This window comes from Centruroides vittatus, unplaced genomic scaffold, assembly GCF_030686945.1.
Source record: "Centruroides vittatus isolate TY-2023 unplaced genomic scaffold, ASM3068694v2 contig_79, whole genome shotgun sequence".
Classification (NCBI taxonomy): domain Eukaryota; kingdom Metazoa; phylum Arthropoda; class Arachnida; order Scorpiones; family Buthidae; genus Centruroides; species Centruroides vittatus.
In genome coordinates this window covers 63,423-88,932 of record NW_027122509.1, presented here as the reverse complement: position 1 = coordinate 88,932, position 25,510 = coordinate 63,423, and the positions used below count along the sequence as shown (strand labels likewise).

At 40.9% G+C, this 25,510-nt stretch overlaps 2 protein-coding genes across 2 annotated transcripts; both read left to right on the top strand.

Annotated features, from left to right (window-relative positions):
- Window positions 1-7,296: 7,296 nt before the first annotated feature.
- Window positions 7,297-19,627, top strand: LOC136981711 (uncharacterized). Its single transcript, XM_067278056.1, has 2 exons — window positions 7,297-7,433; window positions 17,829-19,627. The coding sequence occupies exon 2, from the start codon at window positions 18,288-18,290 to the stop codon at window positions 19,482-19,484; it is 1,197 nt and encodes a 398-aa protein (XP_067134157.1). The 5' UTR covers window positions 7,297-7,433; window positions 17,829-18,287; the 3' UTR covers window positions 19,485-19,627.
- Window positions 15,521-16,666, top strand: LOC136981699 (putative nuclease HARBI1). Its single transcript, XM_067278043.1, has 2 exons — window positions 15,521-16,099; window positions 16,304-16,666. Exons 1-2 carry the CDS (start codon window positions 15,674-15,676, stop codon window positions 16,664-16,666), a joined length of 789 nt encoding a protein of 262 aa, XP_067134144.1. The 5' UTR covers window positions 15,521-15,673.
- Window positions 19,628-25,510: the final 5,883 nt, after the last annotated feature.

The following is a 25,510-nucleotide window of genomic DNA, read 5'->3' as shown; positions in this document are numbered from 1 at the left end:
ACTTCTCAACGCATAACCATGTGACGCACGCGCGCTAACCGCCTGAGGGTCAGACTCTTCGGGAGTCGTTTCCCCCATTTGGTCCTGGGTGATTGAGGTTAAGATAACCTCGTCCCACGGATCCACGGGCTCCGCTAATTGCGGTCTGTTAACCGTCGGCACATCGCTTTGGTCATTGGCGCGGGAGTCCGGGTCTCTCGGTGCCGTTGCCGAGGTCTCCGAATGCACAGACCGCCGGTTTTAAACGGTTCGCATGCACATGCAATTTCTTTCCGGTATGTACGTGCTGGACATCGAAATTGACCGGACTGGTTTCGGCAATGATTCTAAAAGGACCGGACCAGCGCGGAGCTAATTTGCGCTTCAATCCGGGGGCAACTGCTGCCTCTTTTACAAATACTCTATCCCCCACTGCAAACTGATACGGTTTATTTTTTCGCTGATGATACCGTTGTCTATCACCCGCGGCTTTCTCCGCATGCTCTTGAGCTAAACGATACGCGGTGGCCAGCCGTAATCTTAACTCGCTTGCGTAATTCTCATCGCTATCATACAGGGGTCTATTTGGCGCGGTTACAACATCAAAGGGGTAGACTGGATCTCTTTGATACAACAGGAAAAAGGGAACGTCATCGGTACTGGCGTGTACCGTTGTGTTGTAAGCGAAAAGCGCGTACGGGATCATTTCGTCCCAGTTCCGCTGATCTCGATCGACGTAATGAGTTAATATGTCAACGAGCGTTTTATTTAGACGTTCTACCATACCGTTACATTCCGGATGATACGCGGTAGTAAGGAGGCGATTTATGCGCAATAATTTGCACACTTCCTGCATAAGCTTTGACGTAAAATTGGTTCCGCGATCAGTGAGTAATTTCTTGGGTACCGAGTGACGTAAAACAATCTGGGTCACGAAAGCCTTAGCGACCGTCTCCGCCGTAGCGTTTGGGATAGGGACCGCCTCCGCCCACCGGGAAAAGTGGTCTATAAACACTAGCAAGTATTTATTGCCTTTATGTGTCGTTGGAAACGGGCCCTGTATATCCATTGCGGTCATCTCGAAAGGTCTCGTAATCCGAGGGAAAGACTGCAAAGGTGCCTGACGTCCCGGAACTTGACGACGACGCAGGGCACATTCCTCGCAGTTCTGGCAATAACGGGTTATATCCCTAGCCATTTCGGGCCAGAAGAATTGCGTCCGGATCTTTCGTCTCATTTTTTTCACGCCCAAATGTCCCGCCGTGGGGATATCGTGAAACAACTTTAGCACATGATCTACCAGGGTCTTCGGCACGACGATCTGTTCCCAAACCTCGTTCCGTTCGGGGATTAATTTTTTATGATATAGGACTTGGTCGGCGTCTAAGTAATAAGAGGTTAAATCGACATTAAGATCTGCCCTGCCGCGAGGGAGTGTCTCCCAGCAAGCGCTGTCTGACGCGGTTACAAAATTCATCACCCTGCTGCTGTTCCTTAATCTGAGCCTTACTAATGATCGGGGTTACCTCCTCTACTTGCGCAATCGGCAAACGGCTCAAACCATCCGCGTTTGAATGAGCCTTACCCGGTTTATGAACGATCTCGAATTGATATTCTTGCAGGGCGAGATTCCACCGACTCAGGCGCGAGCTCTCGTCCCTCACGTTAATGAGCCATTTGAGCGGACGGTGATCGGTGACAACCTTGAATTGTCTGCCGTAAAGGTACGGGCGAAACTGTTTGATCGCCCAAATCACCGCCAAGCACTCTTTCTCCGTAGTGCTATAATTTCTTTCCGCCTTTTTGAGGAGTCGACTGGCGTAGGCCACCGGAAGCTCGCCCCGTTCGTCCTCCTGCGACAACACCGCGCCGATTGCGGCGTTCGATGCATCCGTCGCTAAAATAAAAGGACTTTCAAAGTCGGGCGATCGCAAGAGAGGGGCAGAGATAAGCATCTCCTTGAGCCTCTCGAACGCCGCTTCCCGTTCCTCATTCCATTGGAATTCGACATCCTTTTTCAGTAAATCGGAAAGGGGTCTCGAAATTCTCGCGTATTGGGAAATGTGCCGTCGATAATACCCGGTTAATCCCAAAAACGCTCTGATATCCCGTTCATTTCGCGGTCGAGGAAAATTCCTAACGCTCTCAATTTTTGCCGGGTCGGGACGGATTCCTTCCCCCGACACTTCATGACCTAAGAATTTAATTTGGCGCTGTAAAAAGTGACACTTTTTCGGTTTTAGCTTTAAACCTGACTCGGATAATCGTTGGAGTACCAATTCTAAACGCTCGAGGTGCGATTCGAAGGTGGAACTAAACACGAGTATGTCGTCCATGTAAACAAGACAAATTTTATTTTTAAGCCCGCTCAAAATCAAATCAGCTCCTCTTTGCCAGGTGCTAGGGCTATTGACGAGGCCCATCGGCATGCGATTAAATTGATAATGTCCCGAGGGTGTACTAAAACCGCTCTTCTCCTTAGATTTTAACCCTATCTGCCAAAATCCACTCAAGGTATCCATCGACGAAAAGTAGGTCGCCTTCCCCAACAGGCTCAGTGACTCCTGTATTATGGGCAAAGGGTAAGGGTCTATCTTAGTGACCTTATTTAATTGGCGGAAGTCTATCACGAGACGCTGCGAACCGTCAGATTTCTTTACTAATAATGCCGGGGAAGACCACGGAGATTGAGAGTGTTCCACGATTCCAATCTCGATTAGGTCGTTGACTAACTTGTCCATGTGTTCTCGTTGCGCATAGGGGATCCGATACGGGGGACGATAAATCGGGGGACTATTTCCCGTGTCTATATCATGCTGAACTAAGCTACAGAAGCCAAGATCAAAGTCGTTTTTGGCGAACACGTGTTTATACTTATACAGGAGATCGAGTAAGGGGGCTACTTTACCCTTCCCTACTTCGCTCAAATTAAATAGGTTAGCAAATTGGGCCCGCGTTAGCTCACTTTCAGGCAGCTTTTCGGGAGCGGCCTGATCCCTAGATTCATTTTCCGCCTTGAAAAACGCGCCTATCTTTAATCCCTTCTTAACTTTCATTGGGTGTACATCCGTATTCATGAGGCGTACGGGAATTTCGCCGCGTTTGCGCGTCTGCACTAAAACACCGGCGATAAACAAATGTTGTTGCTCGGGTGAAAATGGCTCCACCACGCCTACTTGGTCGACCTCCTTCGAGGTCACTCTCCCCTTTACAATCACTTCGGATCTTGGAGGAATGACGTAATCGTCTGTTAAGACAACTTCGTTAGGGGAGTCACTCCCGGAACGGGAACTCTCCCCTTTCTCGACGGGGTTTCCGTTTCCCCTACGGCGGATACGCCTTTTTCTACGCGCCGACCTTTCTTTTAAGTCTTGAAAACTAACCAACTTATCATACTTTATTTTCCCGCTACTTACGCCATTAATACACCCGTTACCAATTGTTGACTCTTTACAATTATTACCGTTACCGCTACCTTCATTATACTGATTACTATTCCGACCACCGTTCCTGCTACTTCTCCCGGACTTTAAAAGTTTCCCCGCGCCCATTGGATCACCTCGCGCTGACTTTCCGGGCTTATCCCTTAAGAAATCGTCACCTACGGGCTCCAATTCGCCCTGGAACGACACCTTTTCTCCTGACGGGAGAATTATCTCCGCGTTTTTCATGGAGATCGTCAGATCATTTTGCGCGATTGCATCTCGACCGAGAAGACCGTCATTTGATCCGGTAATGTCTGGGTCGACAGATAGCATTCGTGAACAAACGTCAGATTCCCGATTTTGAAAACTAGCTTGACCTTCCCATAATTTTTGATCGTATGTCCCGAAGCGCTGTATAGCTCTACTGATCCGGGCTCTAATCGAGGTAGCGCGCTCCAATCCGGGAGAAAGGTCTTTGATATCAACGTAACCGCCGCACCTGTGTCGACCAACACTAGGGCTCGATTTTCATTAATCTCGCAGACCAAAGTGCCTACAGGCACTGTTTCTCGCCCGTTTCTTGCTACACCCGTTATCTGAGTAGTCTCTTTCACCTCATTTCCCGAACACACGAAGGAACAAGCCGGCACTCTAACGTTCACCGATTCGAGCCGTTTTCCGCTCGACTTCGATTTCCGATCCTGATTAGCATTTTTCCTCTGTCCCCGCGAGTCATTTTCTGTCCCGTCGGACGAGTTTTCTGGCGCGGGTAACGCGGGATACTCAGTCACCGTTACCGTAGGTGATGAGCGCTCGCTACTGAACCTTTCCCCTGGCCATCCCTGACCATAACGCGCCGCATAAAATGGTGCCGCGTCCACCCACGAATACCGTGATGCGAAGGATGGGGAGAATGTGGGTCCCTGCCATTCGGGCATCCTTGCCTGCGCATAATAGGTAGGTGCGAACCAACTTGGGAAAAATGGCGGACTCTGCATGGGTGTCCTCCAGTTTCCCGAATCATAAGGGAAAGAGTTCGGCCCGCTGGGTCGACCATAACTCGCTTGTTTGGATTGCCTCCTGAAGGCTGGCTGATTATTATTATAAGACGGGGTCGCGGGTACTGGATAACGCGGACTAAAAAAATAATTTTGAGGGGGTGCGGATGTCTTGTTCGCCTTATTTCTAACCCCTCGATGTGGGTTCCTGTCCGTGGTGAGGGGACCTCCCAGAGATGGTTTAGTAACTTTTCTTTACCATCCCTGGGATCTGAACGCCCACCCACGTGTTTGCCGTGCGTGGTGACCCGTATGCCGGAAAGGGGGATCCTGGTAGTTGAGGGGCAACATAACGTCCCCAACACACTGCTTTGGCCCCTGCTTCGGATAAACGGGAGGCTCAAATCAGGCTCCGTTTGAGTCAATCGGCTGGTCGTTGAGTCATTCTTGACCTCGGCCTGGAGTCAACCGATCGATGCAGACCGGGCGGACACGTCAGACAAGGTGTGCTCTTCTCGACTGCATTGTGAGGGTATAGCTCCTGGGAAACCCTGGTGTGACGGTCTATGGGATCCTCTCATGTGACGGCATCCCCTTGTTGGGCCCCATGGTGGGTGGGGTCACTAGGAGCTGAATATCTACTCTTAAATATGGATTCTAAAACCCCAAAAAATCCAGACATGCCAAAAAATACAAATGCAAAACATTTCCAGCCAGCCATGCTACTTGATAGTGCATGCTACTGGAGAAAAACCTCTGTCAAAATGCTCCCCTTTCTTGATCCAGAAGTTATTCGAATCAACCATTGGGCACCTGAAGAAAACACAGAAATTGAGGTCAGGGGACCTACTTGTAGAAACTGCCTCACCTCAACAATCGGCAAAACTTTTAGCTACAAAGAATTTAGGAGAAATTGAAGTGACAGTCACACCACATGGAAGTTTGAATTCATCACGTGGTGTGATATCTGAGATCGATCTGATGTCTGAAGATGAATCAGATATCCAGATCGGTCTTTCAGACCAAGGCGTCACTGCTGTCCGACGCATCTCCATTCGTCGGGATGGCAAGTTGATTCCTACAAAACATCTTATTCTGACATTTAATAAACCGACTTTGCCATCTGTTATTACAGCCGGTTATCTACGCTGCCCAGTTCGCCCATATGTTCCAAATCCGCTGCGTTGCTTTAAATGCCAGCGATTTGGACATTCACAAACATCTTGCCGAGGGAAAAGCGTATGCGCACAGTGTGGGACGGAAGGTCACGAGAGTACCGAATGTAAAACTACCCCATGCTGTGTGAACTGCAAGGATGCCCATCCTGCCTACTCCCGAAAATGCCCTGCATGGCAGAGAGAGAAAGAGATCCAGCGAGTGAAAACAGTCAACAATGTACCTTACCTAGAGGCTCGCCGCATGGTCACTTCAAGTGCACCACTGAAGCAGAAGACCTATGCTGCTGTCTTGAAATCCACAAACACTTGTGCAGTTCAAACAGATATCTCTGTCTCTCCAAGTGAATCCTTTACTCGCCATGCGAAATGTTTAATACTGCCATCTACCCAAACACCAGAAAAAGAGAGCAAGAAGACAAAGACACCCCTACCTAAAACAGGGGTAACAACCAGAAATGTGGGTTCTAAAAAAGCCAGTAAGAACCCACTTAACAAACAAAGAGTGAAAGCAGCCCTCTCTAAAGTTTCAAAAAAATCAGAAGCTCAATCTGTGAGTGAGTTTTCTGACATATCTGACGAAGAGCCTAATACGGAGGTTACGAAACCAAAGTCACCTCCAAAAGAGAGACCCCCTGTTAAATTAAAGAGGGATACCCTCGCAAAGAATGCTACCTCAAACACATAATGGATTATAAAATAATCCAATGGAACTGTCGTGGTTTCCGCAACAACTTCTCTGACGTTAAACACCTGACATACTCTACCTCATCTCTCTGCGTGGCACTCCAGGAAACACATCTAAAACCTGGAGAAAGAATTTCTTTAAAAGGATTCGATCTTTACCGTAAAGATGACGACAGCCACACCCGCGCCAGTGGAGGTGTGGCTGTACTGGTTTCAAACCGCATCCCGTCTTTTCCGGTACAAATAACAACAGAGCTGCAAGCTGTGGCAGTCAGAATATCTATGGGCGTCACTGTCACAGTTTGTTCCATATACTTGCCACCAGATGTCAGAGTCAATGAGGATGAATTGGATGCATTGGTTGAACAGCTGCCAACTCCTTTTTTTTTACTTGGTGATTTCAATGGCCACAATCCAATGTGGGGCAGTCACGATATCAACCGTCGAGGCAGAGCCATTGAAAGATTCATAGGTAATCACCAACTATATTTATTTAATACTGGAGAAGTGACATACTTCCACGCCCCAACAAGAACATTCACTGCCATTGATCTATCATTAGCAACCCCAAATCTGTTTTCAGCGTTTATATGGGAGGTTGGATCTAATCCACTTTCCAGTGACCACTTCCCAATATTTCTAAAATACCAAGGCAGAGAAAGCTGTGAAACAGCCCGTCCACCACGCTGGAAACTTGAAACGGCAGATTGGCCTGCTTTTTCCTCTTTGGCTAATATCACTGAGGAAATGGTCAATACTGCCGATATCAATGATGCAGTCGAAGTTGTCACTTCCAGTATTATTCAGGCAGCCGAAAAAACAATGGGGAAAACGTCAACCAGATATCCAAAACATCCGAAACCATGGTGGGATCAAAATTGCGAGGCAGCATTTAAAAAGCAAAAGAAAGCATGGGGGATTTTCAGAAGATACCCCACTGCTAACAATTTGGTTGCTTTTAAGAAAGCAAAGGCTAATGCCAGAAAAATAAGAAGGCAAAGCCAAAGGGACTCTTGGAGGAAGTATGTTTCTAGCATAACATCTTCCACCAGCTCAAAAGCAGTCTGGGATAAAATCCATAAAATCAATGGAAAATATGCTTCTCACTCTCTGTCCATGCTGGAAAGTAATGGCACAATAATCAGTGACATAAAAGGTATTGCTGATTTGTTGGGTGAAACATTTTCGTCTTCATCCAGCAATATTATGTATACAAGGGATTTTCAGGCTTATAAAGTCCAAACTGAAAAACAATATCTAAACTTCCACTCCCCATCTGATGAGGAATATAATGTGCCATTCAGCAGAATAGAACTATGTACTGCAATCTCTCGCTCGGGGAATACTGCTGTAGGCCCGGATAAAATCCATTACAGCATGATTAAAAATCTGTCAGGCAATTCCCTTAGTAACCTTCTGAATCTGTTTAACAGAATATGGACAGAATGTATTTTCCCTGACTCTTGGAGGCTATCAATTATTATTCCCATTCCCAAGCCAGGTAAAGACTGCAAGAATCCCTCTAATTATAGACCAATTTCTCTGACTAGTTGTCTCTGCAAACTTTTCGAGAGAATGGTCAACAGACGCTTGATGTTCCTCCTAGAGGAAAAGAACTACTTTTCACCACATCAGAGTGGATTTCGTAGGAACAGAAGTACCACAGACAATTTAGTAAACCTTGAAACATCTATACGCGAAGCGTTTATTAGACGACAGCACTTAGTGTCTGTGTTTTTCGATATAGAGAAGGCCTATGATCGCTGTTGGCGATACGGGATACTCCGTGATCTGCACAAATTCGGATTGCGGGGTAATTTGCCAATTTTTATAAAAAACTTCCTACAGAATCGAAGATTCCAAGTCAGGATGGGCAACACTTTGTCTAGGCCTTTCACACAAGAAGAGGGTGTCCCTCAAGGTTCTATTTTGAGTGTAACTCTGTTCCTAATAAAAATTAACAGTATAACTAACTGTCTTCCTCCCAGTGTGAAACACTCTCTGTATGTGGATGACTTTCAGATTTCCTGTCAGTCTAGTAACATGGGTTTTATTGAGAGACAACTGCAAACCTCCTTAAATCGAATAGACAATTGGTCCAAGACCAATGGTTTCAGTTTTAACGTAGAGAAGACCTCGTGCATCCACTTTTGCCGAAGGCGTGGTTTGCACCTGGACCCTGAAATTCACCTAAATGGGGTTAAAATCCCAATGGTCAACGAAGCAAAATTTTTGGGTGTCGTGTTTGACCATAAATTGACGTTCTTACCACACTTGCGCAATTTGAAGAGTAGATGTTTAAAAGCTTTAAACCTGTTAAAGGTATTGTGCTGCTCATCCTGGGGAGCAGACAAATGTTCTATGCTCAGGATTTATAGGGCCCTTGTTCGCTCTAAGCTGGACTATGGATGCGTTGTGTATGGCTCTACACGTGAATCTACTCTTCGGATGCTGGATCCAATCCACCATCAAGCATTGCGTTTGTGCACTGGTGCATTTCGAACTTCTCCTGTACAAAGTTTGTATGTGGATGCTCATGAGCCTCCACTATCTCTTAGGAGAGAACAGTTGTCTCTTTTTTATTACATTAAACAGAGATCTCAAAATAAACTTTTAGCTGATTGTTCAGATAGTCAGCTGAGGAGATTATTTGCAGCTCGCCCAAGTAGTGTCCCTACATTTGACATAAGAATGGAGAATGTAAGCAGCACGATTGACCTGGACACAAGCAACATTTCGCAGGTCGAGGTCGATAATATATCACCTTGGTCAATTCCTGTGATAAACGTTGATTTAAGCTTAAAGCAGTTTCTAAAAGAAACCACCCCAGACTACGTTTATAGACAGCACTTCGCAGAAATTCAACATTGTGACAGGAATTTAATTCCTATATACACAGATGGATCTAAATCGGATGACTATGTTGGCTTAGCCTTTGTTTGCCAGGATGAAATCGTGGCAGAGCAAATAGCACCGAAGTCTTCCATTTTTACTGCGGAGTTGCAGGCTATTTATTTAGCCCTAAAGTATATAAATAGGAAAGGTCATCGTTGCTGCGTGATTTACACTGACTCAGTTAGTGCACTTCAGGCTTTGATCTCGTATGAACCTAGTTTTCACTCCATAGTGATTAAAATTCGTAAGCTGATTTGCCATCTTTTTGCGAGGAATTTCTCTATAAAATTTTGTTGGGTCCCAGGCCATGTAGGTATAAGAGGGAATGAAGAAGCTGACGCAGCTGCAAAGTCAGCAAGTCCTTCTCAGCATACAATGCATATTGAAGGAGGTGACTTGAAGCTAGTTGTTAAAAAACGACTAGAGGAGAGATGGCAAAATGTGTGGAACGCACAAGTCCACAATAAACTACACGAGATCAAACCTGTGATAGAAAATTGGACACAGAAGAAACCTTATGACAGGAGATCTGAGGTCATTCTTACTCGTTTGAGAATTGGACATACTCGACTGACTCATCAATACCTTTTGAAGGGTGATGACCAGCCTGTATGTCAGTATTGCAACTGTAATGTAAGTGTTAAGCACATACTGAGCAATTGCATCGCCTCTGAACGGATTCGTAGGCAGCATTTTGGAAATGCAAGTTTTAAAGAGATTTTGGGCCAGAGGCCAAATGTTGATAAATTATTGAACTTTCTAAAAGTTACAAATATTTATAAAGAAATTTAATTATTTATTTATTTATATCTATATACATGTTGTTGTTATACACAGTTTAACTGTTGTATATTTTTGTTATTGGTTTTTTGTTTTTTGTTTTGTTCATTTTTATTGTTATTTATGTACATATATATACCGTATGTTGTGGCGCAGCTTGGCCTATGTGGCCCTTGTGCCAATAAACTTTAACCAACCAACCAACCTTATTTCTAAATGGCGGCATCGGTCTACTTTGCGCATTTCTCTCTCTCGGGGGCGGCGAGTGTTTCGGTCCCGGTCCCGGAGCTGTTTGAAGCTCGATTTTTTATTCTATATTAGCTAATTGCCCTGTAATCTGACTTATTTTTGTTTCTAGCTCGGACTCGGGCTGTCCTGTCTCCCCTTCCGAACCTGCCGAAACCTCGTCGGTTGCCGTATCTACACTCGCCACCCAAGTTCGCGTTTTTCCCACTAATTGTTCAATTGTTTCTTCTCGTTTCGCGATTGTCAATGCATCTGAAAATGTCTGAGGGTCGGGGGTCAAGACATTTCGTTTTAGGCGGTCGTTGAGACCATGCAAAAACTGAATCCGAAGTTTTTTGTTTAGCTCTTTTTGCTGGCACCGTTTGATAATCTCGGTTTTCCGCTCGTTTTCTCCAGCCTGCGTAATCACTGTGTCACTGGCCAGAGTTTGTAACCGAACTGCAAACTCCTGGACCTTCTTGTCCCGTTTCTGCATGCACGCGTGGAATTTCTGGACACGGATCGAATAAGTCTGTTCATCGAATCATTCAACCATTAATCGCTTAAAACTATCGTAATCGCTTACTTCCTTCGTTTTAACGTTGCGTCGCGCGAAATCCCGTGCAACTCCTGTGAGTTTGCATTTGGCAATGCTCAGGCACTGCCGGGAAGTCCATCCAGCCAGACTAGCTATTTCGTCTAACGTCTCGAAAAAGTCCGTTACGCGCCCGTCTTCTCCGGAATATGCCGGTAACATTCCCACAAAAGCCAAAGCTGATCCCCCGAAACCGCTCGTTCCTCTTGAGCGTGACTGTGCGTTTGCCTCTGCGTCCATTTGTCTAGCCCCACTTTCCATTTCCAACCAATTTTAATGGGTTCCTCACCCACTCTTGGAATAAGAATTATATATATATATATATATTATTTTCTTCTTCTTGGGACTTCGAATCCCACTTAACTGACACCACTGTGAGGAATTGCGCCTCTTAGTGAAAGGGGCGAAGTTGACCCGTCTCGCTTTAGGTCAGGATGTCGCGAAACCGGCCTTTACCGTATGGGGGTTAGTGGTCTGGACGCAAAGGGACTCACACAGAGATTGTATTTATAAATTTTTCCGCGTTTATTCAGAGACAATCATGCTTACAGACAAAGCCGAATAGATGTGTCGCAGCCGTACTGTCTCTTCAGTTGATCCTGGGTGTTCTCCGCCGAATCGGGTATTGGAGGTTCGAGGTGAAGAAAGTCGTCGGGAAGTTGAGTCCTTATAGTCCCTGCGCCCGGAGTCTCTCGAATCTCGAATCTCCTGTTCTGTCTTCCGTCGGTATCCTTAAGGTTTCTTCTCTCGCTTGAGTATCTGCAGTCCGTACACAAGGGTTGACGCTCTCGATCCACCACACACACACAACAACTTGTCCCGGGAATTCCGGGCTTTTATAACCTTTCTTTCCCCGAAACCCCGAGCTTTTTGGCTTGGTCCGAACGAGGGTCTTCTTTTTCTCTATTGGCCCTGGTCTGTTGCCAGGGACGCGATTCGGGCCGCGGGGTCGCCAAAGATCCCCGAACTCCCCCTCCCGGGCCGCTCTCCCGTCCGAGTCGGGTCAAGCCCTTCCCCGGACGACGGTCCCGTAAATTACATCTAAATGTGTTTTCTGACTTGGAGAAGGCGCAGCCGGGACCACTCGGCTCCGAATACCGCCTCCCTCGATGGAAAGCCGGACAGATTTCGCTTTGAACTCGGTGCAACCCGATGACCCAAACTTACCCCGGTCGGTCGATCCCTCAGTTGCTCCCACGATCTACGATCGGGGATCTGTCAATTAGGTCGGGAATGTGACAATTAAATCGTCTCGCGCACCCATTTCTTTACCATCTCGATCTTGTTTACCGGATAAATCACGGGTTTAACGACTTTAACTCGACAACCACTTTGCCAACAGGGGGGGCGAACTTCCAACAGATGTCCGTTTAAGTTAGTTGTCCTGTTAAATTATTTACAAAACACAAAAAAAAAACGGATTCTAGAAACTAAAATTAGACTTCGAATAGGAAGAAAACAGTAATTATTATTATTATTATTATTATTTCTATTCTCAACTCCCGGCCCCACAATAGGAACTTTCATCAGTTCCTTTGATATATTGCTAAATGTTTCTGTATAGTTTAAATTAATTAATAGGGTCTAAGTATCCAATATTAATAATGAAATCATATTAAATTAGAAGTTTAATAAAGCCTATAATTCAGTTATTCTAATTTACAAGCTTACTAAATATCGAGCAGACAAAAAGACATATTTATTGTTCGGTTTGGTGTTTTCTCAAGGAGCTACTCAATGGTTATCTAAATCTAAATAGATGTAGATCATGTGCATTTTATAAGAATTTTTAACTTTTTTAAAGATAGAGACTGATTTGTTACCATCAGATTTGTTTAAAATGTTATATTAAAAAATGCAAACTAATTCTAGTAAGTTTGAAGTAAGTTTAATTCTAGTGAGTTTGATGAAAATATGAGCTCTCAATTAATGCAGATCTCATGAATGTAATTGAGTAGTTTATGGCAACTTTAGGTATGCTTTTTTTCAGGATAGTTATCCTTTGAAGAAAGTGTTTTTTCATGATCATTCTGCAATTCTTTTAGTTATAATTATACTTTTGGTTATTTAATTTGTTTCAAGAATTTTAATTAATACTTTTTTAAATTGTATGAAGGTGAGATCAAAAAGTAAGTTTCATTTGTACCAAAAGTAAGTGTGAAACATACAGGTCAATTAGTGATATTGATAATTTTACAAAAAGGTTCTTTTATCTGAGGTAATTTTTTCATATTTTTCTCACATTTGAATTATTCCTCCTTGTCTATTACATTTGTACAAAATAAGTAGACATAATACAAATATGTACAAAAATATTGAAAAAGCATGTAACAAATTTCCTGAATATATTCTGAAGATGCTGTGGACTGGCTGTTTATATCAAGGGTTATATTCTAAATATCCTGTTAAGAAAATTTATAGTGTAAAAATGAAAAATAAATGATAACATTTTGTATATATAAAATTTTTTATTCTTTCAAATATTCTTCTGTTTCTTCTATTTCCAGCATCATAAATTCAATATTTTTTATTACATGATGCCTGTCTTTTTTGTTTAAATTCCGAAGTCTGACATTTAGACTTTTACAAAAAATGTCTATTCTGTCTTCTTTTTTAGTTTCGGTTAGAAGTTTGGATGTTTCATTGAAGGTTTTCAATGCAACATCCAACATGTCTTCACTTTTTTTCGATGTTTTCTGTTTTTTTTTTTACAGGGGCTTTCAGGCATCTCAGATGTCTCATCTCTATAATATAATATAATACAATCTCAGCAGTTGTTATTATCTATTACAATTATTTGTTATAAATTTAAAATATTGTACAATTTCACTTACATTTCACAAAAAGATTCTGTTGTATCAGAAATGTTGATACCTGCACTCTCAATCTGTTGGCTGATTGGTTTGTCATTTCCTATAGTGCTGTTAAAATAATTTGACATCATTATTTCTTGATAAATGATTACTACACTAAAATTTTATTTAATGGTTTTTTTAAGTAATGCACTATTTTAATATTTTAAAAAAATCACTGATTATTCAAATCTATGTTTGAACTAAGAAATTAAAATACTAACCATTGCAAACTACTACTATTATCAGTTTTATTAATATCTTAAATAAATTATAAATTAATTATAACTTATAATCATCATACCTGTCTGCCTGTAGTAAAACAGATCCGAGAAATCCATCAATGTACTTAAATAAACTCCAATTTGTGAAGTATACTTCCGAAGTACTTGCGCCACTCACGTGGCTCTCGCGCATTTTTCTCCTCTCCTTTGTATATCTATCTCTAAGGTTTTTCCACCTTTTTTCGGCATCATCCCCTAACAACATTCGGTAAATTTAATAAAATTAGTAATTACATTAGTAAATTTAAAATATAAAAATTATAAAACGTGTTATAGTTTCGAACTAATGTTAAATCAGTACTCACTGCTAATTCCGAACTGCTCGCCAATTGCAGACCATATTGTTTTTTTTAATGTTGTATCTTTGAAATCTGTACATTTTTTGTCATACAGACACGGATATTTTCGAACTGTTTCAATAAAATATTCGTTATTAAACATGACACGCTGTCTCTTCGTACTGATCGCCATAGTTTGAATGACCACGTGATCTCTATGACGACATTGCTAAACGGTTTTCCTATTGGTCTAATTTTTACCGTGCCGCTTTTCGTCGCGGCAAAAGTTGAAAATTTTCAACTTCGTATTCCGTCGACGTCAACGGCAAAAGTGACGTCATTTTACCGTTTTGTCGACCGTTTCCGTTGTCTGTTGCCGCATGTGGGTACCAGGCTTAAGGTGTCGATAATCATCCAATGTTGCATCTGTAGATCGTTGTGCTTGTTTGCAGTCTTGAACTGGAGTATTTGGGATATATCGGAAGTAGGCTAAAGGAACATCGTTGTTCTCCATGTCACGAACAAGAGGAGTGATTTTTGTCATTTCTTCTCAATTTGTGTAACTTCATGGGAAAGAAGCATGGCTTTAATCTGTCAGAATGGACAGAAAACTTTTCATGATGCGAGTTACCTTTTTGTTTAACTGTGATGGGTCCTAAAATATGGGAAATTCTAAAATGTCCTAAATATTTAGGAGAGAAGTTTCATGCTTTTTTCCCCCCAGTACTTCCCCTCGATGTGGGTTCCTGTCCGTGGTGAGGGGACCTCCAGAGATGGTTTAGTAACCCTTCTTTACCATCCCTGGGATCTGAACGCCCACCCACGTGTTTGCCGTGCGTGGTGTCCCGTATGCCGGAAAGGGAGATCCTGGTAGTTGAGGGGCAACATAACATCTCCAACACACTGCTTTGGCCTTTGCTTCGGATAAACGGGAGGCTGAAATCAGGCTCCGTTTGAGTCAATTGGCTGGTTGTTGAGTCATTCTTGACCTCGGCTTGGAGTCAATTGATCGATGCAGATCGGGCGGACACGTCAGACAAGATGTGCTCTTCTCGACTGCATTGTGAGGGTATAGCTTCTGGGAAACCCTGGTGTGACGGTCTATGGGAGTCTCCCATGTGACAGCATCCCCTTGTTGGTACCCATGGTGGGTGGGGTCACTAGGAGCTGAATAGATATTATTAAACATGGATTCAATAAAACTAAAAACTACAAGCACTGATGCATCACGACCAAAGGAGGTCAGTTCTTCCAACCAACCAACTTATCTCATAGTACATAGTACTACTGAAAAACCGATGTCTGACCCTTGTATTCACCAATGCGAGTTAGAGTTAGAGTTTGGGTTAACTCTCGAGTTATTGGTAAATTGGTATTCACCAACTCCGAATCTCGAGTCAAATACAATAACCCTAACTCTAACTCTAACTCTAGAAAATCGGCGAGTAGACGATAACTCTAGGTTTGACGCCTGCGCAAAGCGATCTATTTCAGGGGAAAATGGCGACATTCGACGAGGACGAAGCCGAGATGCTAGAAAATCTGAAGTATCTTGATTATATAGACCGTATGGTACGAAGAAGTCGACGGATTATTTCTCCAAGAAGAAATGACTTCGAACAATTGGACGATTACGACTTTTTATGTCGATATCGTTTGCCAAAAGAGAGCGTAAGAAACGTAGTAGAACGAATTGGTGACAATTTAGTTTCTACATCATCGAGAAATTATGCGATGTCGCCGATGGAACAACTGTTGTTGGCTCTACGTTTTTATGCCACGGGAACATTTCAGTTGGTCGTAGGCGATTTAAATGACTTAAGTCAATCATCTGCTTGCAGAGCGATTAATAGAGTGAGTTTTTTAATTGCACAAATGTCAGCAGATTATATTCAGTTGCCAAAAACAGAATCTGAAAGAACGCAAGTAAGTAGGCCTAATATCCCTTTATCTTTCGAAACTATAGTAATAAAATAATTTTATATTGTTTTTTTTTACAAGTTTCTATATTAGAATCATTAATTTAAATTATATATAGTCTTTATTCATTTAATTAATACATTACTTTTCAAAGTATGAACTGTAATAAAATATAAAAATAATAGATCAAGTATATATTTATATTTTCAGATAAGTCAAGACTTTTTTCATTTGAGTGGTTTTCCATGTGTGTACGGAGCCATTGACTGCACCCACATTCCAATTCAGTCACCGGGAGGAGAAACTGCCGAATTATTTCGAAATAGAAAAGGATATTTTTCTATTAATGTTCAGACAGTTTCAGATAGCCAACTGAAAATCAGGAATATAGTAGCCAGATGGCCAGGTAGTTCTCATGATAGCACTATATTTGCCAATAGTCATCTGTGTGCTATGTTTCAAGCAGGAGACATTCCGTCGAAATATCATCTTCTTGGTGACAGTGGATATGGATGCAAGGCCTATCTGTTAACACCAATATTAAATCCACAAAGTGATCAAGAAAAAAGGTAATTATTAAAGTTTATGATATATATTATTAAAATATATTTAATGCATAATATAGTTTTAAGTGATCATATATATTTCAAAATTAATATCAATTATTTTTTCTTTGAAAGGTATAACAGATGCCACATAAAAGCACGGAACACAGTGGAACGGCAGTATGGTTTGTGGAAACGACGTTTTCCCTGCTTATCGGTAGGGTTACGTTGCAACCTTCAAAATGCTATGGCTGTCATAGTTGCCACTGCAGTGCTTCATAACATTGCAATTTCACATGGAAATATGACAGTTCCTACAGAATCTGATGATATTTCCATGAATAAAGATGTTCCAGTGCCTGTTGCCAGTGCCAGAAGTCAGAATGCAGCTGGATTTGCAAAGAGAAATGCATTAATAGCAGATTTCTTTAGCATTTAACTTCTGAAATGTTTCTGTTGCATAATCTTAAAAGATTATGCAAATATTTCAGACATTATTATTAAAAGGCCCTTTTCAGGGCCAAAAATTTTGCTTAAGAGTTAGCCAAATCAATATAAGTAAAAAATATCAAAACTTTCAATATTGTTATACATCAAATTTTGATTTTCCAAATAAATTTCTTTTTTGAAATAAAAGATATTTTTGTTACTCAAGAAACTCTTTTATGCTGAAGAAGGATTAGTGATAATAAATATATTAAATATAAATATGCATAAAGATGCTGCAATTTGAAGAAAATTTTATTTTTTAAATTTTATAAACAATTTTATTTTATTTAAACAAATAATAATGAAAACAAGTTACTTTTTGAAACAAGTAATTCTCTATAAAAGTTAAGTAATAAAATATTCCTAAATAAGTTTTATTGTTATTACTGTGTTGTTATTTTAAAAAGAAACTATAGGTCACAAATACTTCATAGAAAATTTTATATTAAAAAATAAAAACAGTTTAACACTTTTTACACTATATATATATATATATATTTTGCAGAAAAGTACATTATAAATTTGTTAATTGAAGACATAAACTAGATGGGTTATTCTCTAAGATTTGTAATATTTTTTCTTGAACTTTCAGCTGAGCTTTCATCAATTGCATTTTCATGTTGTGTTCTTCAGTCAAAAATTTTATTTTTAAACTGTGCTCTTCTTCAAGAGTTTCTTTTTTTCTTTTTGCATGCTCATAGCCCCTCGATGTGGGTTCCTGTCCGTGGTGAGGGGACCTCCCAGAGATGGTTTAGAAACTCTTCTTTACCATCGCTGGGATCTGAACGCCCACCCACGTGTTTGCCGTGCGTGGTGTCCCGTATGCCGGAAAGGGGGATCCTGGTAGTTGAGGGGCAACATACCGTCCCCAACACACTGCTTTGGCCCCTGCTTCGGATAAACGGGAGGCTCAAATCAGGCTCCGTTTGAGTCAATCGGCTGGTCGTTGAGTCATTGTTGACCTCGGCTTGGAGTCAACCGATCGATGCAGACCGGGCAGACACGTCAGACAAGATGTGCTCTTCTTGACTGCATTGTGAGGGTATAGCTCCTGGGAAACCCTGGTGTGACGGTCTATGGGAGTCTCCCATGTGACGGCATCCCCTTGTTGGACTCCATGGTGGGTGGGGTCACTAGGAGCTGAATATTAATTCTTAAATATGGATCCTAAAAACAACAAACAAGCGACAAAGAACCAGACCTCCAGCCAACCCGCTTACTTAATAGTACATGCAACTGGAGAAAAACCCCTTGCTAAGTGTTCTCCTTTTTTGATTCAAAAGCTATTTGAATCAACCATCGGGCATTTAAAAAAAACGCAAAAATTGAGGTCAGGGGATCTACTAGTAGAAACAGCCTCTCCTCAACAAACAGTAAAGCTTTTGTCAATGAAGACTCTTGGAGACATGGCAATTTCGGTCACACCACACGTAAGTTTGAACTCATCACGAGGTGTGATATCTGAGTTTGACTTAATGTCTGAAGACGAATCAGACATTCAGATCGGCCTCTCAGACCAAGGTGTCACTTCCGTTCGACGCATTTCGATCCGCCGAGACGGCAAGTTGATACCCACAAAACATTTAATCCTCACGTTTAACAACCCTGCATTGCCATCCTTTGTTACAGCCGGGTATCTGCGCTGTGCAGTTCGTCCGTATATTCCAAATCCGCTGCGTTGCTTTAAATGCCAGCGATTTGGACATTCTCAGACGTCTTGCCGAGGCAAAAGCTTATGTGCACAGTGTGGAACTGAAGGTCACGACAGTACTGAATGTAAAAGTACTCCACACTGTGTGAACTGCAAAGATGCCCATCCTTCCTACTCCCGGAAATGCCCTGCATGGCAAAGAGAAAAAGAAATTCAACGGGTAAAAACTGAGAAAAACATATCATATCCAGAGGCTCGTCGCATGGTCACTCCAAGTGCACCTATGCAACAAAAGACATTTGCTGCCGTGTTGAAATCTACTACGACACGTGGGGTTCAAACAGATATTTCTGTATTCCCAAGCGAATCTTTTACACGCCATGCAAGATGCTTATTGATCCCATCTACACAATCAGAAGAAAAGGAGATCACAAAGACTAAAACCTCTGTAAGTAAATCAGGGGTAACAACCAGAAATGTGGGTTCTAAAAAAGCCAGTAAGAACCCACTTAACAAACAAAGAGTGAAAGCAGCCCTCTCTAAAGTTTCAAAAAAATCAGAAGCTCAATCTGTGAGTGAGTTTTCTGACATATCTGACGAAGAGCCTAATACGGAGGTTACGAAACCAAAGTCACCTCCAAAAGAGAGACCCCCTGTTAAATTAAAGAGGGATACCCTCGCAAAGAATGCTACCTCAAACACATAATGGATTATAAAATAATCCAATGGAACTGTCGTGGTTTCCGCAACAACTTCTCTGACGTTAAACACCTGACATACTCTACCTCATCTCTCTGCGTGGCACTCCAGGAAACACATCTAAAACCTGGAGAAAGAATTTCTTTAAAAGGATTCGATCTTTACCGTAAAGATGACGACAGCCACACCCGCGCCAGTGGAGGTGTGGCTGTACTGGTTTCAAACCGCATCCCGTCTTTTCCGGTACAAATAACAACAGAGCTGCAAGCTGTGGCAGTCAGAATTTCTATGGGCGTCACTGTCACAGTTTGTTCCATATACTTGCCACCAGATGTCAGAGTCAATGACGATGAATTGGATGCATTGGTTGAACAGCTGCCAACTCCTTTCCTTTTACTTGGTGATTTCAATGGTCACAATCCAATGTGGGGCAGTCACGATATCAACCGTCGAGGCAGAGCCATTGAAAGATTCATAGGTAATCACCAACTATATTTATTTAATACTGGAGAAGTGACATACTTCCACGCCCCAACAAGAACATTCACTGCCATTGATCTATCATTAGCAACCCCAAATCTGTTTTCAGCGTTTATATGGGAGGTTGGATCTAATCCACTTTCCAGTGACCACTTCCCAATATTTCTAAAATACCAAGGCAGAGAAAGCTGTGAAACAGCCCGTCCACCACGCTGGAAACTTGAAACGGCAGATTGGCCTGCTTTTTCCTCTTTGGCTAACGTCACTGAGGAAATGGTCAATACTGCTGATATCAATGATGCAGTCGAAGTTGTCACTTCCAGTATTATTCAGGCAGCCGAAAAAACAATGGGGAAAACGTCAACCAGATATCCAAAACATCCGAAACCATGGTGGGATCAGAATTGCGAGGCAGCATTTAAAAAGCAAAAGAAAGCATGGGGGATTTTCAGAAGATACCCCACTGCTAACAATTTGGTTGCTTTTAAGAAAGCAAAGGCTAATGCCAGAAAAATAAGAAGGCAAAGCCAAAGGGATTCTTGGAGGAAGTATGTATCTAGCATAACATCTTCCACCAGCTCAAAAGCAGTCTGGGATAAAATCCATAAAATTAATGGAAAATATGCTTCTCACTCTCTGTCCATGCTGGAAAGTAATGGCACAATAATCAGTGACATAAAAGGTATTGCTGATTTGTTGGGTGAAACATTTTCGTCTTCATCCAGCAATATTATGTATACAAGGGATTTTCAGGCTTATAAAGTCCAAACTGAAAAACAATATCTAAACTTCCACTCCCCATCTAATGAGGAATATAATGTGCCATTCAGCAGAATAGAACTATGTACAGCAATCTCTCGCTCGGGGAATACTGCTGTAGGTCCGGATAAAATCCACTACAGCATGATTAAAAATCTGTCAGACAATTCCCTTAGTAACCTTCTGAATCTGTTTAACAGAATATGGACAGAACATATTTTCCTGACTCTTGGAGGCTATCAATTATTATTCCCATACCCAAGCCAGGTAAAGACCGCAAGAATCCCTCTAATTATAGACCAATTTCTCTGACTAGTTGTCTCTGCAAACTTTTCGAGAGAATGGTAAACAGACGCCTGATGTTCCTCCTAGAGGAAAAGAACTACTTTTCACCACATCAGAGTGGATTTCGTAGGAACAGAAGTACAACAGATAATTTACTAAACCTTGAAACATCTATACGCGAAGCGTTTATTAGACGACAGCACTTAGTGTCTGTGTTTTTTGATATAGAGAAGGCCTATGATCGCTGCTGGCGATACGGGATACTCCGTGATCTGCACAAATTCGGATTGCGGGGTAATTTGCCAATTTTTATAAAAAACTTCCTACAGAATCGAAGATTCCAAGTCAGGATGGGCAACACTTTGTCTAGGCCTTTCACACAAGAAGAGGGTGTCCCTCAAGGTTCTATTTTGAGTGTAACTCTGTTCCTAATAAAAATTAACAGTATAACTAACTGTCTCCCTCCCAGTGTGAAACACTCTCTGTATGTGGATGACTTTCAGATTTCCTGTCAGTCTAGTAACATGGGTTTTATTGAGAGACAACTGCAAACCTCCTTAAATCGAATAGACAATTGGTCCAAGACCAATGGTTTCAGTTTTAACGTAGAGAAGACCTCGTGCATCCACTTTTGCCGAAGGCGTGGTTTGCACCTGGACCCTGAAATTCACCTAAATGGGGTTAAAATCCCAATGGTCAACGAAGCAAAATTTTTGGGTGTCGTGTTTGACCATAAATTGACGTTCTTACCACACTTGCGCAATTTGAAGAGTAGATGTTTAAAAGCTTTAAACCTGTTAAAGGTATTGTGCTGCTCATCCTGGGGAGCAGACAAATGTTCTATGCTCAGGATTTATAGGGCCCTTGTTCGCTCTAAGCTGGACTATGGATGCGTTGTGTATGGCTCTACACGAGAATCTACTCTTCGGATGCTGGATCCAATCCACCATCAAGCATTGCGTTTGTGCACTGGTGCATTTCGAACTTCTCCTGTACAAAGTTTGTATGTGGATGCTCATGAGCCTCCACTATCTCTTAGGAGAGAACAGTTGTCTCTTTTTTATTACATTAAACAGAGATCTCAAAATAAACTTTTAGCTGATTGTTCAGATAGTCAGCTGAGGAGATTATTTGCAGCTCGCCCAAGTAGTGTCCCTACATTTGACATAAGAATGGAGAATGTAAGCAGCACGATTGACCTGGACACAAGCAACATTTCGCAGGTCGAGGTCGATAATATATCACCTTGGTCAATTCCTGTGATAAACGTTGATTTAAGCTTAAAGCAGTTTCTAAAAGAAACCACCCCAGACTACGTTTATAGACAGCACTTCGCAGAAATTCAACATCGTGACAGGAATTTAATTTCTATATACACTGATGGATCTAAATCGGATGACTATGTTGGCTTAGCCTTTGTTTGCCAGGATGAAATTGTGGCAGAACAAATAGCACCGAATTCTTCCATTTTTACTGCGGAGTTGCAGGCTATTCATTTAGCCCTAAAGTATATAAATAGGAAAGGTCATCGTTGCTGCGTGATTTACACTGACTCAGTTAGTGCACTTCAGGCTTTGATCTCGTATGAACCTAGTTTTCACTCCATAGTGATTAAAATTCGTAAGCTGATTTGCCATCTTTTTGCGAGGAATTTCTCTATAAAATTTTGTTGGGTCCCAGGCCATGTAGGTATAAGAGGGAATGAAGAAGCTGACGCAGCTGCAAAGTCAGCAAGTCCTTCTCAGCATACAATGCATATTGAAGGAGGTGACTTGAAGCTAGTTGTTAAAAAACGACTAGAGGAGAGATGGCAAAATGTGTGGAACGCACAAGTCCACAATAAACTACACGAGATCAAACCTGTGATAGAAAATTGGACACAGAAGAAACCTTATGACAGGAGATCTGAGGTCATTCTTACTCGTTTGAGAATTGGACATACTCGACTGACTCATCAATACCTTTTGAAGGGTGATGACCAGCCTGTATGTCAGTATTGCAACTGTTCTGTAAGTGTTAAGCACATACTGAGCAATTGCATCGCCTCTGAACGGATTCGTAGGCAGCATTTTGGAAATGCAAGTTTTAACGAGATTTTGGGCCAGAGGCCAAGTGTTGATAAATTACTGAACTTTCTAAAAGTTACAAATATTTATAAACAGATTTAGTTGTTTGTTTGTTTATTTTATATTTACACCTTGTTACGATATACATTTGTTATTTATTCTTGTTATTGGTTCTGTGTTTTTTTTTTTTTTATTTTGTTCTATTTTATTTATTTATTATTGTTATTTATTTATGTATTTATTTATACCATGTGTTGTGGCGCAGCTTGGCCTGTGTTGCCTTTGTGCCAAAAAACTATTACTAACCAACCAACCAACCAACCAACCAACCTAACCAACCAACCAGCATGCTCATAGATTGCTTCAGCTGCTTCAGGTTGTTTCCTTTTCTTTTTAGTGGAACTCTGATTGAAAGGTAATTATTTCATTATAAGGTAAAACAGTATTTTTATGGAATATAATTATTTTTAAGATTTACCTGCTGATTATCAATATTTTGAGTATAAAAATCTGCAGCAGGTTCAATAACTTCAATGGCCATTACATTTGTAATTTCTGTTAACTGTGGTGTTAACTGAAACCTGCAAGATAAAAAATTATGTTATTTGATAATTGAATATGTGAACTTGGCATTAAAACTATATTACTAACTACTAATATTAATACTAGTTCTTTTAAAACTTGCAAGACATTTGTAACTGAAAATAATCTAGACTTTTTTGATTTATGAATGAAATGTTAAATGAAACAATGTGTAACTTATAACAATATTTCAAAGTATTAAGATGTACACAATTTGAATAGGATAGATGTACCAGTTTTGGCCAGTGTAGTACCACTTCTGGCCAGAAAACAAATTTAACTTAAAAATATAATCACAAATGAAACAAACTTTTATTGTTAACTGTATGAACAGTTAACAATAGAAGTTTGTTTCATTGGACAGATTTGAATATGTGGGTGATTATATTTTTAAGTTAAATTTGTTTTCTGGCCAGAACTGGTACACTGGCCAAAACTGGTACATCTACCCTAGTATATACAGTATAAACTTTCATAAAACTCATATATATATTATATATACTTTCATACAATTCATATATTTAATAATATATATTATTATTAAATATATATACTATAAATATTATAGTTTTACATTTAAATTACATGATATAGTTTAAATTATAGATGTAATTTATACATAAAATGTATGTATATTCTTATTATGTATTGTACAGTGAAGTAGACTTAATATAGGAAGTATTTTCATGTATACTATAAATATTTGCACAATTGTCATTTAAGTATTATAATTTATTGATAACTAAATAAACATCGACTTACTTCAGATGCAGATACATCAGATGTATCGTGAACATTTCCTACAGAAGTTGTAGCTATCTCTGCTATTAAAATATATTACTAATTAATTCAAATTTTAAAAAATTATAAATTATAATGCCTTAATACTTACTTGTATTAGGTTGGGCATCACTATCGAAGTCATTATGTAAAGGCTGAGTTAAAACGCCCATCGATAGGAGTTTTTCAGCCATAACGTCCGAATTATTTAAGACAGGAGGAAATCATTTTCCTGTCTTAAATAATTCGGCTTTTTTCTGGGACTGTTCTTTTACAGCTTTTTTTTTAAGTTTTTATAGCAGTCCCATAGCTGCTTACTTTTTCTACTCGTGACGCCCGGGATTCCATTAAATTCCTCGGTTAATACCTCCCAGGTACTCCTCTTCTGTTTTGAAGAAACAGCGTTTGTTTTTTCGTTCTCAATTATTGATTTGTATTTTTCCACTAATTCCAGTAGTATCTCTTTTTCAAAATTAGTAAAATTGCGGCGTGCACCGTTATCCGTTTGACTTTCCGCCATTTTCTACACGTGTTTGCTTTCAACCAATCAAGACGCTGCTTACAAAAGAAAACTTGTTTAATCTCGAACGCAGGATTGTTTTTAAATATTAACTCTAGAGTAGCGAAACTCTAGAGTTAACTTTTTATCTGAATACGAAAGAGGAGTAACTCGTAATCTGACTTCGAGTTACATCTAAACTCGAGTTCGTCAACTCTCTGTTTAACTCGCGTTCGTGAATATGGGGGTGAGTGTTCTACTTTCCTAATTCAAAAGTTGTTTCAATCAACTATTGGACATTTAAAGAAAATACAAAAATTGAGGTCAGGATACCTACTAATAGAAGCAGCCTCTTCTCAACAGTCAGCAAAGCTTTTAAAAATGACATCTCTAGGAGACATAACAGTCACCATCACACCACACGCAAGTTTGAACTCATCACGTGGTGTGATATCCGAGATCGATCTGATGTCTGAAGATGAATCAGATATTCAGATCGGTCTTGCAGATCAAGGTGTCATTGCTGTCCGATGCATCTTCATCCGTCATGATGGCAAGTTGATACGAACTAAACATCTTATT

Excerpts from the sequence above, each read along its gene's own strand:
- LOC136981699 (XM_067278043.1), top strand. The coding sequence starts at position 15,674 with ATGGCGACATTCGACGAGGACGAAGCCGAGATGCTAGAAAATCTGAAG. Across the intron at positions 16,100-16,303 it reads CAGAATCTGAAAGAACGCAA|ATAAGTCAAGACTTTTTTCA; the intron begins GTAAGTAGGCCT and ends TTATATTTTCAG.
- LOC136981711 (XM_067278056.1), top strand. The coding sequence starts at position 18,288 with ATGGATCCTAAAAACAACAAACAAGCGACAAAGAACCAGACCTCCAGC.